This window comes from Trachemys scripta, chromosome 3 (genome assembly GCF_013100865.1).
Source record: "Trachemys scripta elegans isolate TJP31775 chromosome 3, CAS_Tse_1.0, whole genome shotgun sequence".
Classification (NCBI taxonomy): Eukaryota; Metazoa; Chordata; order Testudines; family Emydidae; genus Trachemys; species Trachemys scripta.
This window is the reverse complement of record NC_048300.1, coordinates 105,707,079-105,721,981: the sequence shown is the minus strand read 5'-3', so window position 1 is coordinate 105,721,981 and position 14,903 is coordinate 105,707,079. Positions and strand designations below refer to the sequence as shown.

At 41.0% G+C, this 14,903-nt stretch overlaps 1 protein-coding gene across 1 annotated transcript in view; it reads right to left on the bottom strand.

The window, feature by feature from the left end:
• LOC117874921 (MFS-type transporter SLC18B1-like) overlaps window positions 1-14,488 on the bottom strand; it is a 33,734-nt gene extending 19,246 nt beyond the window's left edge. Inside the window, exons 1-6 of the mRNA XM_034765628.1 lie at window positions 14,363-14,488; window positions 12,759-12,904; window positions 11,216-11,311; window positions 7,980-8,053; window positions 4,318-4,465; window positions 1,673-1,829 (exon numbers count right to left, since the gene is read on the bottom strand). Coding sequence (XP_034621519.1) covers window positions 1,673-1,829; window positions 4,318-4,465; window positions 7,980-8,053; window positions 11,216-11,311; window positions 12,759-12,904; window positions 14,363-14,408 — 667 coding nt within the window. The 5' untranslated portion in view covers window positions 14,409-14,488. The remainder of the gene's footprint in view (window positions 1-1,672; window positions 1,830-4,317; window positions 4,466-7,979; window positions 8,054-11,215; window positions 11,312-12,758; window positions 12,905-14,362) is intronic.
• Between the last annotated feature and the right edge of the window lie 415 nt (window positions 14,489-14,903).

The window sequence follows — 14,903 nt, the reverse complement described above, 5'->3', positions numbered from 1 at the left end:
TCTTATTTCCAAGATTCAGTATTCTCTCACAACCATCTTCAAAGCAGTGGGAATCTCAAACAAATTGAAGCAAAATTTAGAGTGTTACAGCTCATGGTTGGACATTGTTATAAGATCAGTTTTTTTTTTTAAAAAGCCTCCAAAATTGGAAGCTAGACAAATGACAGAGGGAAAAAAAAAATGAAGAAAGCAGAACTTAAAATTTTCCTACTTAATGCCTTCATCTTAAATTAAAGTAATTGGGCTATTGTCTATTAAGTGACTAGGCAAAAATATGAAATACAGCCATCTCTCTACAGTACATCATCTGCCATTACAGAAGATCAAACTAGATAGTTATTTTCTTTTAATGGCCAGAAAAAAAGTTAACACATTGTACATCATAAAACCACATGTGGAAGTTCTCCCTTTTCATGGTATTCCTAGTTCAGACACGTGCTACCAAAACAAAAAAAGATTGTCAATTGTCAAACCAAATCAATTAGCATGTGCATGCAGTTACCTGATCAGGCTTCCTGCACCTTGGATATGCACTCATCACAATGGCATTTGAAATGTGTCTTGTCTAGTCTTTTCATTTTTAAGTTATATTCCATTGCCTCGTTCCTGAACACACTTCAATATGGGCACAATCTCAGTGTGTGTACTATGAGACTGCTACTGATATGCGTTATCTACAAGATCAAAACCTAGGACTATTGTAGAATGATTTCCACATAGCAGAATTCCAAAGCTGCATAATTCAGAGTATTTATATCCAAGCTATAAACATCTTTTGAAGACAGACAAATGGTTAACCAGCATATCCCATGTAGTGGTAACAAGCAGGATACACACTTATTATATATGCGGTGCTTCCTCTCCTGTGATTTTTTAAACTTTACCATCTCCTCCCTTGTGGGCTTTCTATAAAGCTTCAAATATTTAGCTATGCAGTCCTTATCCTCCAAAGTTATCACATCTGAACTGTTCCATTAGTTTTATCCTCCAGCAATCTGGTGATGACTACCTTCTAACATTAGGCTGTTCATATTATATGGACAAAGAACAGGATTACTTGTCTCTAAGGTGCCACAAGTACTCCTGTTCTTTTTGCGGATACAGACTAACATGGCTGCTACTCTGAAACCTGTCATTATATGGACAGTTACTTTCTAGCTACCTTTTCTCCCCAAAATGCATCAGAGTTCAAAAGTACTGCATGCAGCTGGATTCTCTTCCATGTGTTAATTAGATCTTGCACTGTGTGGAATACAATACATAGGAATCCCTTTGTCCTTGGTACTATAAGACTCCAACTAGCCTCAAAATGCTACTAAGTAAAGACAACTGATCATTTCCAGTCCCAAAACTAAGACACATGTAGAAAAGTCTCACTGCATTTCAATGCAACAGAGGAAGCTAGCATTTACAGGGATGGACAGAAGATATTTGCTTCATTCCAAGCCATGTGCATCCATGATTTTTAGTTATGTTCAGCAAGGACCTGATCCTGCAACATTAAAATCCGTTGCAATTTTGCCATAAGATTTCTTATGCCTGATCCAGCTCTGGAATCTCATACAGATAGTTACACACATGAAGAATTAAAATATTTTACTGGAGTATGTATCTATCCATCCATCTCAAATTTGAAATATTAATCAAAGGAAGTGGAAGAAAAAGAGCCTACCGTATTTTGGTAAGAGGTACATGTTCAGCGGCACCAGGATCAGCACTATGCATCCTAGTACTCTGAAAGGGACTTCATAGCCAAAGGACTGATACAAAAAGCCACCTATAGGTGGGCCCAGCACCAGTCCAAGCCCTGTAAATGTTTCAAGACTACCCTAAAGAGGAGAGAGAGAGAGAACAAACATCAATTTTTGGGTGCATCCGAATTCTTCAGCAACAGTCTGGAGACAAACCACTTCCTATGAGGAGCATCCAGTGTGAGGAGGTTGGCTAGATAGAAGCAAGGCTCGGTCATTGATCAAGAGCTAGAACAAATCAGATTCATCAACAACCACTTTCACATGCAAGGACAGCAAACGGAGTCTGGAAAGTTGTCTAGGTAAAAGCAATTTGATCCTCTTATTTCAGCACAGAGAGGACAGGACCAAGTATAGTTCTTATATTTTGGTATTAGCTACTCAAGTACTGCCTAACATACCTAGTTTCTGGGGCAAAACACTTCCATTCCTGTTCCATATACCCAGTACATCTGCAGAGAGGCCAGCAATGAAGTGACTACATTTCCCAAATACTAAGTTCTCCCCTTCAGGTTTGAATGCAATTTTGTAAACATATTGCAGATGATCATCATCAAGTCACTTCTTTGGGGCTTGGGTGAAAAATGCCTCAAGTTGAAGCACTTTTTTACCTATATACAATTGGTCAAGTTCAGCCCCTGCATCTATCTAATGAAGTCCATCAAGTCACAAAATGGGTATGTTTGACCCACTAAGTTTGGTTTCTTTTATCAGAGGCTACCTCAAAAAATAGGATGAAGGGGACCTATGTGGACTTAGTCTCCTCTTACAATACTATTAGTCCCCATCAGGGGTAGTCAATAGGTGGACTGCGGATCACACCCAGGCCATCAGATGCTTTTGAATGGACCTCAAAAATCTATTTATCTATCATATTTTTATTATTTATTTTCTTCTCTGGAGTCTGGACCATGACTATACCTTAACCCCCCCCCCAAAAAAAAAATGGACTTTGACAAAAATAATTGACTACCCTTCAGTTACATTGTTGGATCAATCTATACTTAGACTAAAAAAATTTTCTTCCTCTCTCTCTCTTCAGGAAAAAGTAGTTAGCCATAATATCCACTGGGAAGTAATAGAACAGTGACAAGAAAGCTCACATAAGGGTATGTTTACACTAGAAAGATGTACTGCTTACACTATATGGGTAGTGCTTTCACCAGCATCATTATTCCTATGCAGGAAGGAGAAAAACTGCACTGATAGAAATCACCTTTATACTGTATTACTGTTTACACAAAGGCTTTTGCCAGTATAACTATTTTGGTTAAAAAAATGCCACCCATAATTAAAATATGGGTAAAACTTAAATGTATATCAGACTTGTGTCTCTACTCGGTCTCCTTTGAGTTAATTTGCTTGGGGAAGGGGGGGGGGCAGGGCAGTTTTTGTTTTTTATGTCACAATGCTGTAGTGTCTGTGTGGTAGTCTACTTCTGAGATTTTTGCTGTGTTAACAGCAAACTATGACTAGTTATTTTCACAGATTTCGGAGATAAGTCTGCCCTTCAGTGTTATCTCTCATGGAGAAACAAGACTGACAGGTGACAGGGGCCCCAGTTCAGCAAGTCCACCTTTAAAGTACCTTTGTGAACTGGAGCCTGGTATAAGGAGATGGAGGGTTTAAGATTTAAAGTAAACTTTTATTTAGTTCTCCCACACGCACTCCACCCCCCACAAAAAATTATGATTACTTCTATCTAATTGAACAGCAGCACCAATTCCTTCTCCAAGTCTCCAGCCATATCCACTTCTTTGATCCCTCCTCCTCTTGCTACTGACTTGCTGTTTTTAAAGCAAGGGCACAGCATTAGTATCATGCAAAGCTGGGTCAGCATGCCCTCCCTTGGGTCTACTCCTAGTGAAGCCATCACCAATGCAGCTAGACACAACAGCATAGGGCACTTTGCAACAGTCCCCACTAGAATGGAGGAACCTTAGAATAAAAAAAATCCCAGATGTAATGGTTTAACTCCTTGTTGAAGCGCCTAGTTAAAGCAGATTGATCCTGAAGCAGAAAGCTATATGATAAGCCAAGACATTTCCCTTTGTTGTGTTATGTCATACGGAATTCAGTTTCCATGAAGACTAGATTAAGTGGTTGCATTTTTAAAATGCTTTCAAGTTGTACATTGTCTGTCAATATCCTACCCATGTTTCAAACAAGGCTGGTAAACGGATCACAACAACAATATAATTAAAAAAAATAATAATAATCTCTCCTCAACTAATCCTCAGAAAGACATCAAGGTTTTTATTATTTTAACAGTCCTGTATGTGTTACTGAATTAGCTCAGTTTTACATCTTTATTCCTTCCATTGTTCCAGGACCTGCATAACTTTTTTTGCACCTGAATCATTTATTCAATCCAGGCATATATCGTTTTTTAATTCAAATTAGAGATTTTTGTCAGGCTTTTTAAATTGGAGGAGCTTATATTAGACACCTGACATGAGCTGTAGGGTTACAGTGGCTGTCTGGTACACAAAAATGCATAAAGATATGAGAGTCATTAAAACACTTATTCTGGACATTTGGCTATAATGTATAGTTCTGTACATACCATTACTGTAGCTATATTATTGGGAAAAGCCTTTGCTAGAATAGAAAATGATGCTGTCACTGCTGCAGCAAAGCCTATGGCATCCATCGCTCTAACCAGAAAACACAAACCAATGAATACTGGTCCATCAGGTGCTCTATCCAACATACTGAAAGAACAAAGAAACAAAAACAAAATGAAACAAACCAAACCAAAATGATAATTTTAAACAATATGGTCTAGCGGTCAAAGCACAGGGCAAGTCACTTGCCCTTTGTTAAATGGGGAATAACTCTTACCTGCCTATCACATAAAGAAAGAGTTTGAAAAGTTTAGACACCTAGCAGCCAATGCAGGCTCTCCCCCCTCCATCAGAGTCCAGGGACAGTGTCCTGATGAGAAGCTCAGTTCCACTTTCACTCTCAGGTGCTGTGGAAGGAGCTGTCCCAGGACCTGCTTGGGTGCTCCAGCTTTTGCATGTATTTGATATATAAGAATCTCCAGTATCTCTAGGGTATGTCTACACTGCATTGTAAACCCATCTTCTCATGCTAATTACTCACCTCCCCCCAAAAATCAACCTGGCTTTTCCTGGTGACTTACATGCAGATATTGTTCCCATTGTGTTTTGGCTCTCACAGTGCTTAATTTTACATCAGATATGTAGGCACATCGGTACGTCAATATTCCTTTATCTGGGAGAAACTAGTTTATCAACCCTGTCTAGTAACATTTTAAAACAGAATAGTTACATATTTTATACATACAACTTCTTGAGAATAATATCTGCAGATGCATCTCACAATGCGTAGAATGACCAGTACGGTATAAGCTGTTATTTGACATCTCACACAATCTTCTTTAAAAAGACAAATACTATGACAGCAACCTGTAAGGTGTAGTGACTTGGACAGGTCTGATAAGAGTCACTGACACAAAGCAGTGAGCCACCAATGAGTGTCACAATTGTTCATTTTTTTGGCAGTGATTTAATGAGCACCACGCACGGTTTTTTGCAATTCCTCCCCCGGTATTGGGAGTTTGATGGCAGCTGGGCTGGCTAGTAGTTTAATATTGTCTGTTTTTATTAAAACCATGTCTAGAATTAAAGTGTTGTGTTTGCACAAAAATGTGGCATCATGATAGCTGTTTATTACCTTCACTAAATAAGAACTACATAACAGCAATCCAAAAAACAGTGGGCTGAGGCACATGCCCATTTTATACAGTAAAGAACACCATATATTCCATTGCATCCATACATTTAAATTCATTGAGAATCCCTCAGTGGTAATGGAAGTGTGAAGGGATCCATCACACCACAGATGATATTTCACATTACTATTTGCATATATTCACACACTTACTATTCCCCTCAACCATGGTGTGAGGCAAGCCCATATTGTGGCTGCACAAAGCATCCCTGATTTCCATGGTGCATGTGGATCCTGATTCCATTATGATAGGTGTACTGGTCTAGCAATCCAGTAAAAGCCTGAGTGCACACCTGAAGAAATGGCTCAGCTCGCAGATGTTGTGAAGAGCACAGCAAGCCACAATAACGTGGACAGCATAACACTAGCATCCAAATGAGCCAGTAAACAGCCATAGCAGGATTTCAATCTGCCAAACGTACACTGAACCACCATTCTACAGCTACTGAAGGTGTAATTAACTTTCTTTTGCCAGGCCTTCTGAGATCAGGGTACTGTTTCAAAAACCATAAGGGATACATAGAGTTCCCTAGAACAACAGTGAGGACAGTTACTCTATTTAGGACCACCTCATTCAGTGGGAATAGTGTCCCAGCCTGTCCATTAAGGTAAAGTCCTGTTCTGCAGAAAACCTTGGCACCATGCACTTTGCTAGAACAGCCCACATTGGCATCCATGAATTAGCCTCTGTGGTCAACCAGGGCTTCCATAATGATCAAGTTGTATCACTTGTCATTTATGCACTCGTGCTCCTTGAGGAGAGAAAACTAAGGACACAAGTCCCATCCATGCCCCAGTGCAGTTTGGAAAGTCCGTTCTCTCAAAATTATTTCAGGGACTTTGTTTATGCCCACTAACCTTTGGGTAAATCTCAGTTCCAATTGCCACACAAACATCCACCAGCACAGCTCCTACCATTGATTTGCCAACACCAAACTGGTTAGCCATGGATCTGTAGCAGACAGGGATAGAGCTTCTTTCAGATGGCTATAGCAACCTTGTGAGGGAGCCAGGCTGGTCCAGAGCATGTGTCCTGATGCTGAAGAGTCAGGGCAAGCTGCTGACAAAGCTCCAGAAACATCTGCTTCTTCATGTGAAAGTTCTGGAGACACTGCTGGGCATCCCAAGTCCACATGATCTGATCCCATTAGTCTGTTCTCATGGCCCTGCTCCAGAAGCACCAGTCAACATATGGGGAAAATCTGCAGCTATAGCAAGAATCATTAACAGCACCCACCAGCTGGACTTTGCTACATCTGTATTCCCCTCTGAGAGGTGCCTCCAGTAGGACCCCCCCCCCCCCCCCCCCCAAAAAAAAAAAAAAAAAAAACCCACCACACAAACCAAACACACACTCTATCGAAATATCCACCAGCGTCTCATGGACACTCTACCATTTCCTGACATGGGAGGGAAAGTGCAAGCTAGACCAGTTCTTCCCATGGTGCTTCACCCATGTTTGTGGCTCTGGTTCTTGGGGGGTGTAGACCCAAAGATGGCTCAGCTGGATGTGTTGGCAGGCTGAGACAACTTCCAGTCAAGTGCCGTAGGATGGACAGTCAAGTTTTCCCACAATACACAGTGAAATAAGGCCTAGAATGGCTACAGCTAGAGGCTGCACTAGGAAGCCTGGAATATGCCCCAAGAATAATGTTGGGCTGGGATCAGTGTAGCACAGTATGGATGTGTCAGCATGATTGCAAGACCCAGGTCCAGAAATTGTAAGCCTAGGTTCACTATGCAGTGTGGATGCAAAAGACAGAGTCTGCAGTCTCAGATCCTATAGACTCAGGCTGACAATGCAGTGTAGACATACCCCTAGTGCCTGAATGGGAAAAGGCGAGTTCTATCATCTCCCACCTGCTTCTGGGAAGGGGTGGGAAAATCTCTAGCCCTCCTCCAACTCCCCCACCCCCTTTGGGGGCAGAGGGCCAAACACAGCATCCTTCTCCCCTGTGAAGAACTCCAGTGCCTTCCTCTGTTGCTCTTCATAGTTTTGCCAAGCAGCATCCCCACAAAGCTGAACTTGATTTCACAGCATTGTGAAATAGACACTTTTAAAAAATAAAGCCTACATGTTGCACAAATTGGTGCCTTAGAACCTACAGTTGCCAGGCAAAGTTTCCAATTTCCAAATTGATTTAAAACAATTAAAAATCCCATTTTGTGAGGTAGATTGTTTATGTACTTATTACCATACTTACTTGAGGTTTTTCCAATAACTAAATAGCGAATTGCATTTATGGCATCTTCCAGCCGAGGGTCTCAGCCCCCGGAGTTAGGTAAGTATTATTCCCACTTTACAGAGAAGGAAAACTAAGACAAAGAAGTTAAGTCATCGGCCCAATGTCAGAAACAGAGCTGAGATCTTTTGACTTCTAGCCCTGAGTTTGAACAGCAAGACCATCTGTTTTTCCATATGATTAGAACACAATGCAAATTGCACACTAGAAACAAGAAAACACTCACCCAAACAGAATTGTAACACATCCTGAGACAAACATCCCAGCCACAAACATGAATTTGGCTCCAATTTGTACAAGCTGCAATTGGTGAAGAATAAATGTTACATTTTAATTACTTCCAGTCCAATTTTAATCAAGGAAATTTATTTGGGGAGTTTTGTTATGAAATCAAAACACTGTGTGCACGCTCTAGAAAAGTCATTGACAGAACAAAGGCAGAGAATCAGACTCCCCCCACATTTAGCTTGTAACCAAACCTAAAAATATTCTAAATGGTTAAGTGACTTAACCTACTTTTCCCCAACAGTAAGTCACTGGTAGAGCTAACTCTCTCACTGCCATTTGCTGTAGCCTCTGTACAGTGGCAGAATGCACCAGCATTCTTATATTGATTAGATAGAGTGACTCACATACATCCAGCATTGCCTATAGCAGGCAGTAATGGTGCTATTAAGGTAGGCAATGGGGAGCTGATTAAAATGGCTGTTTCCATTTGCTCATCTATCTAACATACTAGCAGCTAACCCAAGACAACAGGGTATGCAGCTCAGGGCATGTAAGCTCCAGAAGGCAGTAAACACAGGATCTGTGAAAGGCTAATTATTCAGGGAAAAGATCATTCTGTCATGGGCAAAAAGGGCAGCACTTTAAGCAGGGTCCTTTGCTGTGGCACCACTTTAAAAAGTCAGGTGTATGGGCCATTATTGGCAGCCACTTTTTACCGGTAAGGGCTTTTATTCTTTTTCTTGTAAATTGAAGGGACTTCCCATTGGAAACACTAGATGTCTAATGCCACTCTCATTGAAAAGTACTATTCCTCCTCCTCCCCCCCCCAAAAAAAAAAGGGGGGGCAAAAGACAATATACTCTTAACACACTTAAAAAAAAAAGTGTAGCTAGTACTAGTCTTTGAGTACTAGTCACAAAAAGACAGGCAAAATTGAAATTAAAAGAAGATACTCCAAAAAGAGATTGATTACAGCATATTCTGGCCACAGTTTTGACTAGGGCTGTCCACTAACTGCAGTTAACTCAAATTAATTGAGATTAAAAAATAATGGCAATTAATCACACTTTTAATTGCACTGTTAAACAATAGAAGACCAATTGAAATGTATTAAATATATGGGATGTTTATATATGTTGTATTCTGTGCTGCAATTGAAATTAAAGTGTATATTATTTATTACAAATATTTACACTGTAAAAATGATAAAGAAATAGTATTTTTCAATTCACCTCATACAAGTACTGTAGTGTGATCTGTCGTGAAAGTGCAACTTACAAATGTAGATTTTGTTACATAACTGCACTCAAACAAAAAAAGTCCACTCGGTCCCACTTCTTGTTCAGCCAATCACTCAGACAAACAAGCTTGTTTACATTTATGGGAGATAATGCTGCCCTATTTACAAGGTCACCGAAAGTGAAAACAGTTATGTGCATGGCACTTTTGTAGCTGGCATTACAAAGTATTTTCATGCCAGATATGCTAAACATTCATATGCCCCTTCATACTTCGGCCACCATTCCAGAGGACATGCTTCCATACTGATGACACTTGTAAAAAAAAAAAAAAAACACAACACGCACCACATTAATTATATTTGTGACTGAACTCCTTGAGGGAGGATTGTATGTCCCCTGCTCTGTTTTCTGCCACATACTTAATGTTAAAGCAGTCTCGGGTGACGACTCAGCACATTTTGTTCATTTTAAGAACACTTTCGTTAAGTTTTGTCAAATCTGCAGTGAGGGTACCAATGTGAGATTTCTAAAGATAGCTACAGCACTTGACCCAAGGATTAAGAATATGAAGTGCCTTCTAAAATCTGAGAGGGATGAGGTGTGGCGCATGCTTACAGAAGTCTTAGAAGAGCAACATTCTTATGTGGAAACTACAGAACCTGAACCACCAAAAAAGAAATTAACCTTCTGCTGGTGGCATCGGACTCAGATAATGAAAATGAACATGCGTTAGTCCACACTGCTTTGGATTGTTATCGAGCAGAACCCATCATCAGCATGGATACTTGTCCCCTGGAATAGTGATTGAAGCATAAAGGGACATATCAATCTTTAGTGCATCTGGCACATAAATATCTTGCAACGCTGGCTACAACAGTGCCGTGAGAACCCCTGTTCTCACTGTCAGGTGACATTGTAAATAAGAAGAGGGCAGCATTATCTCCTGCAAATGTAAACAAACTTGTTTGTCTGAGCGATTGGCTGAACAAGAAGGTGGACTGAGAGGACTTGCAAGCTCTAAAATTTTACATTGTTTTGTTTTTGCATGCATTTTTTTGTACATAATTCTACATTTGTAAGTTCAACTTTTGTGATAAAGAAATTGCACTATAGTACTTGTATTAGGTGAATTGAAAAATATGATTTGATTTTTACAGTGCAAATATTTGTAATCCAAAATATAAAGTGAGCACTGTACACTTGGTATTCTGTGTTGTAATTGAAATCAATATACTTGAAAATGTAGAAAACATCCAAAAATATTTAAATGGTATTCTATTGTTGTTTAATAGTGTGATTAATTGTGCTATTAATCACGATTAATTTTTTTAATCACTTGACAGTCCTAGTTTTGACCTCTTCTCCCAGGAGGTCTGCCTCTGAGAACTCAGGGCTGTAAAAACAGCGCACAGACTATTGCTCCTAACCCAGCTGGCTGAATGTGCAGTCAGAGAAAACCTGCCTTCTTTTAAAAAAAAAGAGCAGCTTCTCTACTGTGATCTGTAGAGTACTTGCTGATGGTAAGCAGAGCAACTTAGTCTCATTCTGCTGAACATCTTCCTTGTTTCTAGCTGAATTTACAGGTGTCCAGGCTTTTCATTAAAGGAAGAGCATGGATGTCTGTAAAAGCAATTGGAAGATAGGAAGACAACATAAATACATTTACTAGAGTATGGAGTGAGTCTCAGAGTGCACATAATTAGTTTTTCCTGACCACTAAACACCCGGGAATGGGCAACAGCAGATGGATCACTTGATGATTACCTGTTCTGTTCATTCCCTCTGAAGCACCTGGCATTGACCACTGTTGGAAGACAGGATACTGGGCTAGATGGACCTTTGGTCTGACCCAATATGTATCTTTTCACTTGCTTAAAAGAGCAAACTTATATATGTCAGCAGTCAAATTGGTTTAACTGGACCACACTCTGCGTAAGGTTGTTAGGTCCTATTCCATAATTACGTCAGTACTGAAAACTGTAAACATACTTACATAATTGCCTAATATTAAAGAAGTCAAGAAATTAGATAAAGCAAAGCATCCAAAAATCAGTCCGACAACCGTATCACTGGCACCCTTTTTCTCTGCCTGTAAAAGGAAACATCATGACAGCCAGACTTTTTTTTTTTGTCCATAAAAGACCTCAGTACACAAAGGAAAATGATAGCATTAGGTAAAATACTTTTATTCAAGTCTTACATCTTTATCCTTCTTTCATTGTACCTGCCAGTACAGTCAAAGCATTAAAAAAAAAAAAAGGAGTGGGAGATTCAGCAGTAACTCTACAGCAATTTAAAATCACCTGGCACCACAATTCAGTATTTCTGTAGTCGGGAGCAGAAGCGGCATCTATTCCAAGTGGAAGCAGGTGTAAAGGATGGAAATTCTAAGTTGCTGTTTTGCACTACAGGTCAGATAGTAGGACCTTACCCAGGGACAGAACGCATTCCCCAAGTTCATACGCAGGTGGAACCTGATGTGCAGAGACCTCATCCCCTCTGCAAGAAAGGGGCAAATGAAGGAATCTGCTGTCTCCACAGCATGGTTCCCCTACCCACATATCCCAGGATGCCACAGAGGACACCCTGCGAATTTGGGATCCATGCAGAGGATGAGGTGTGGACTGGGCAGGGGGAAGACAACAACATCTCCCCTCTGGCCTTATAGAAATTACCTGGGAAGAGGTAATATGTTCAGTCACTTTACTTTTCCTTTCCACTGGAGCTACACAGCCAGAGGGGAAGAGAACCACGGTGACTCCAGCACTGGAACAGAGGTACAAGGCCTCTGCACAGAGAGCACTAGCCTCTCACAGATCCTGGTGACTATGCAGCATCTGGGGGCAAGCTTTGAAGATCACTCCATGCAGCAGGTGGGTGGAACACTGGAATGTTTCAGGAGAAAACCCTTAGCCCTCTCTTGTAGGCATTGCCCCAGGTGGGGATGATCTGTCCAACTGACCAGGGCCTGCCCCTCTCTCTCTCTGAGCAATGGATTTGCTCTAAAATGATTACTCTGAAGTTTCATGGGGCTCTACATACATTTATTTTTCTCTCTCAACTTGCACATCAAGTTTGCTCAATTTAATATGACAGTAAAGGTGGTTTTCCTATCTGCCAGCCTGGCAAACTTTAACCTGGGAAAGACTGAGGGGGAAGTCATAAGTGGATGGGGGAGGGGAGGGAAGAGAGTGATCCAGAAGATAAGGCATTGGAATGGAGTCAAGAGACCTGGGTTTTATTCCTGGTTTTCCTACTGACCAGCTACAAGACCTTGGGCAAATCACTTCACCTCTCTCTACAGTTTGTCTGCCTCATCTAAAATAGGCTGCAAGTGTTTTGGGACAGGAACGGTCTCTTACAGTGCCTGGCACAATAGGGGCCTGAGCTCATATGTAGCCTCTAAGGGTGATGCTGCAATAGAAATGATCTGATTACTTTTTTTATAAAGTTATTTCTGATTTTTTTTTTTTTTAAGTTCTACAAAATACACAGGTAATTTGAATAATAGTCTGCAGAGCTGTACATTGATTTACCTCTCTTGGAAAAAAGGGCCCCAGGATTGAATAGCAAATCATTGAACTGAAGTTTAAACAAGCTGTTGCTGCCATTGTGAAGAGCTGATCTCTGGTAAATCTGCTTGACTCTTCACTGGGAACTTCTGGTCTGCCATTTTCTAGAACTAAAGACATTTGTATTAGGCACAACTTCAAGCTGTCTGTTTACAAAAGATGTGCCCTCCAGGAATTCGGAATTAGTAACCTAAACCTATGGGTCAGGAAAAGGTAATTGATGTTCTGCCATTAAAAGTAATAAAACCCACCATTTTACAAGGCTATGTCTACACTGCACAGCTTACAAGCCTCGGTGCTGCTGTAAGGTAAGCAGTGTAGCCACTCTTCTTGACAAAATAAAACCACCCCCCAACGAGGTTTTTTTCCCCCTCTGAGAGACAAAAGTTTTAATGAGGAAAGTGCAGTGTAGACATAGCCTAAGTGAAACCCTCCCCACAACCCTATCTGTATAGCCTCTTGCACCCAGAGTCCCTTTGACTTCTGAGAGTCTCCCAGTGTTTTTCCACAGTGAGCAGCTTGCAGCATCAATGACAAAAGAATCTGCCACTGCGACTCACACATAGCCCCACAGAAGTGAATTGGATTACTTGTGGGAGTGAGAACTGACCATCTAAGTAGAGGCTGCCTGATCAGACAGCTAACATATAACGTTGCAGTGTTTTATCTACGCAGTATTAATGTACTATAAAAAGTCTGCACCTCATCCCTCACATACACTTTGTTTTACAGCCCAGAAACAATCAGCTTACAAATAAAGATGTAAGAAACATTCAAGATACAGGTGTAGGTCATCTGCCAGCTCTTTGTATCCTTCAAGGAAAGTTTGCAATAGATACTATTTAAATTTACTTGCTTTCTTTCTCTCCACTCCTCCAGGTGTATATTTTAAGTGTTCCTGATATTTTGCACTCCAGAATGAGGTTGAGGCCAGAAGAGAGTTCCCAGAAAAATCAGATACCCTTTTGCTCCTTTTCCAAGGTGCAGTAAGATAGTTATTTAACATGTCTGGCTTCAGGCTCCACTAGCCAGGCTTTCCATTATTTAGATGGGGTCGCAATTAGGGTCAGAGTTTTTAAATAGCCAGCAAGAAACTTTCAAGTTCATCCCTTCATAGCCTTTATAAACAGACAAAAAGCTCCTGCTGAGCTTCAGCTAGACTTCACATAAAGACAAAAAGCCAATTGAACACATTACCCCAGAATAGAAGAGGAAATGGGTCAATTTCAACAGTGAGATGTAAACATGAAAGGCAAGAAGTGCCAGAGGGTGATCTGCAGAGCTTAGTTACAAAAATAACAAAAGGGAAAAAAAGTGCAGACAAAACGGGTCCTCTGCCCCCAAAGTTGCAGTTAGTCAGAAAAATCAGGTCCCACCTTAAGCAAACGCAAACCACTAATCTAAACAAAAGAAGTCAGCCGGGGTTTCAGAAGCGTTCGGACAATGCTTGGGTGAAGTAGTCACCCTATTTCCTGGGCGGGAGGGAAGGGTGGAGTAGTAGGGAAGACATCCGCAACCCAAAAGGTTAAAGAGAGCAGGATCTGAAAGAAAAACTCTACTACTCCCACCTGGGGTTTGCAAAGTCTCCTGGGTCTCTGCTTCCTGGCTGCCCATAGCGAGGGGTCCTGAATAGCGCAACCCAATGTAGCTTTACCAGAGAACCAACGTCCCTCTGTCTATCCCGGTTTTGCACAAGAAAGAGATCCTGACCGCAGCGGAGAGCAGATTTAAGGCAGCAGCTTCAGATGTTGTTAGTGAATATACTCAGCCCACCCTAAACCCAATCATTAGCCGCACGGGAGAAGCTGCTGATACTACCGTTCCCTCCCAGTTTTTCATTGACAGGCACATGCTGCTTCACTATATTTGCTTAATCCGCAAATCAGCGGCTTTAGTACATATTTGTCCTTTTTTCTACCCTGAGAATTTGTGAAGGGTTACAAAGAACAGCTGCGAATTTAACGTCACAGCAACAGGGACATGACACCTGATCACTGGAATCACATCAGTGTAAATGTTCTTTGTTTATTCTATCATTCAGTGTTCCAAGCCGACAGACAAACCTGTGGGAGCAGCACAGGGGTGTGTGTGTGTGCAGCATGTAGCAAA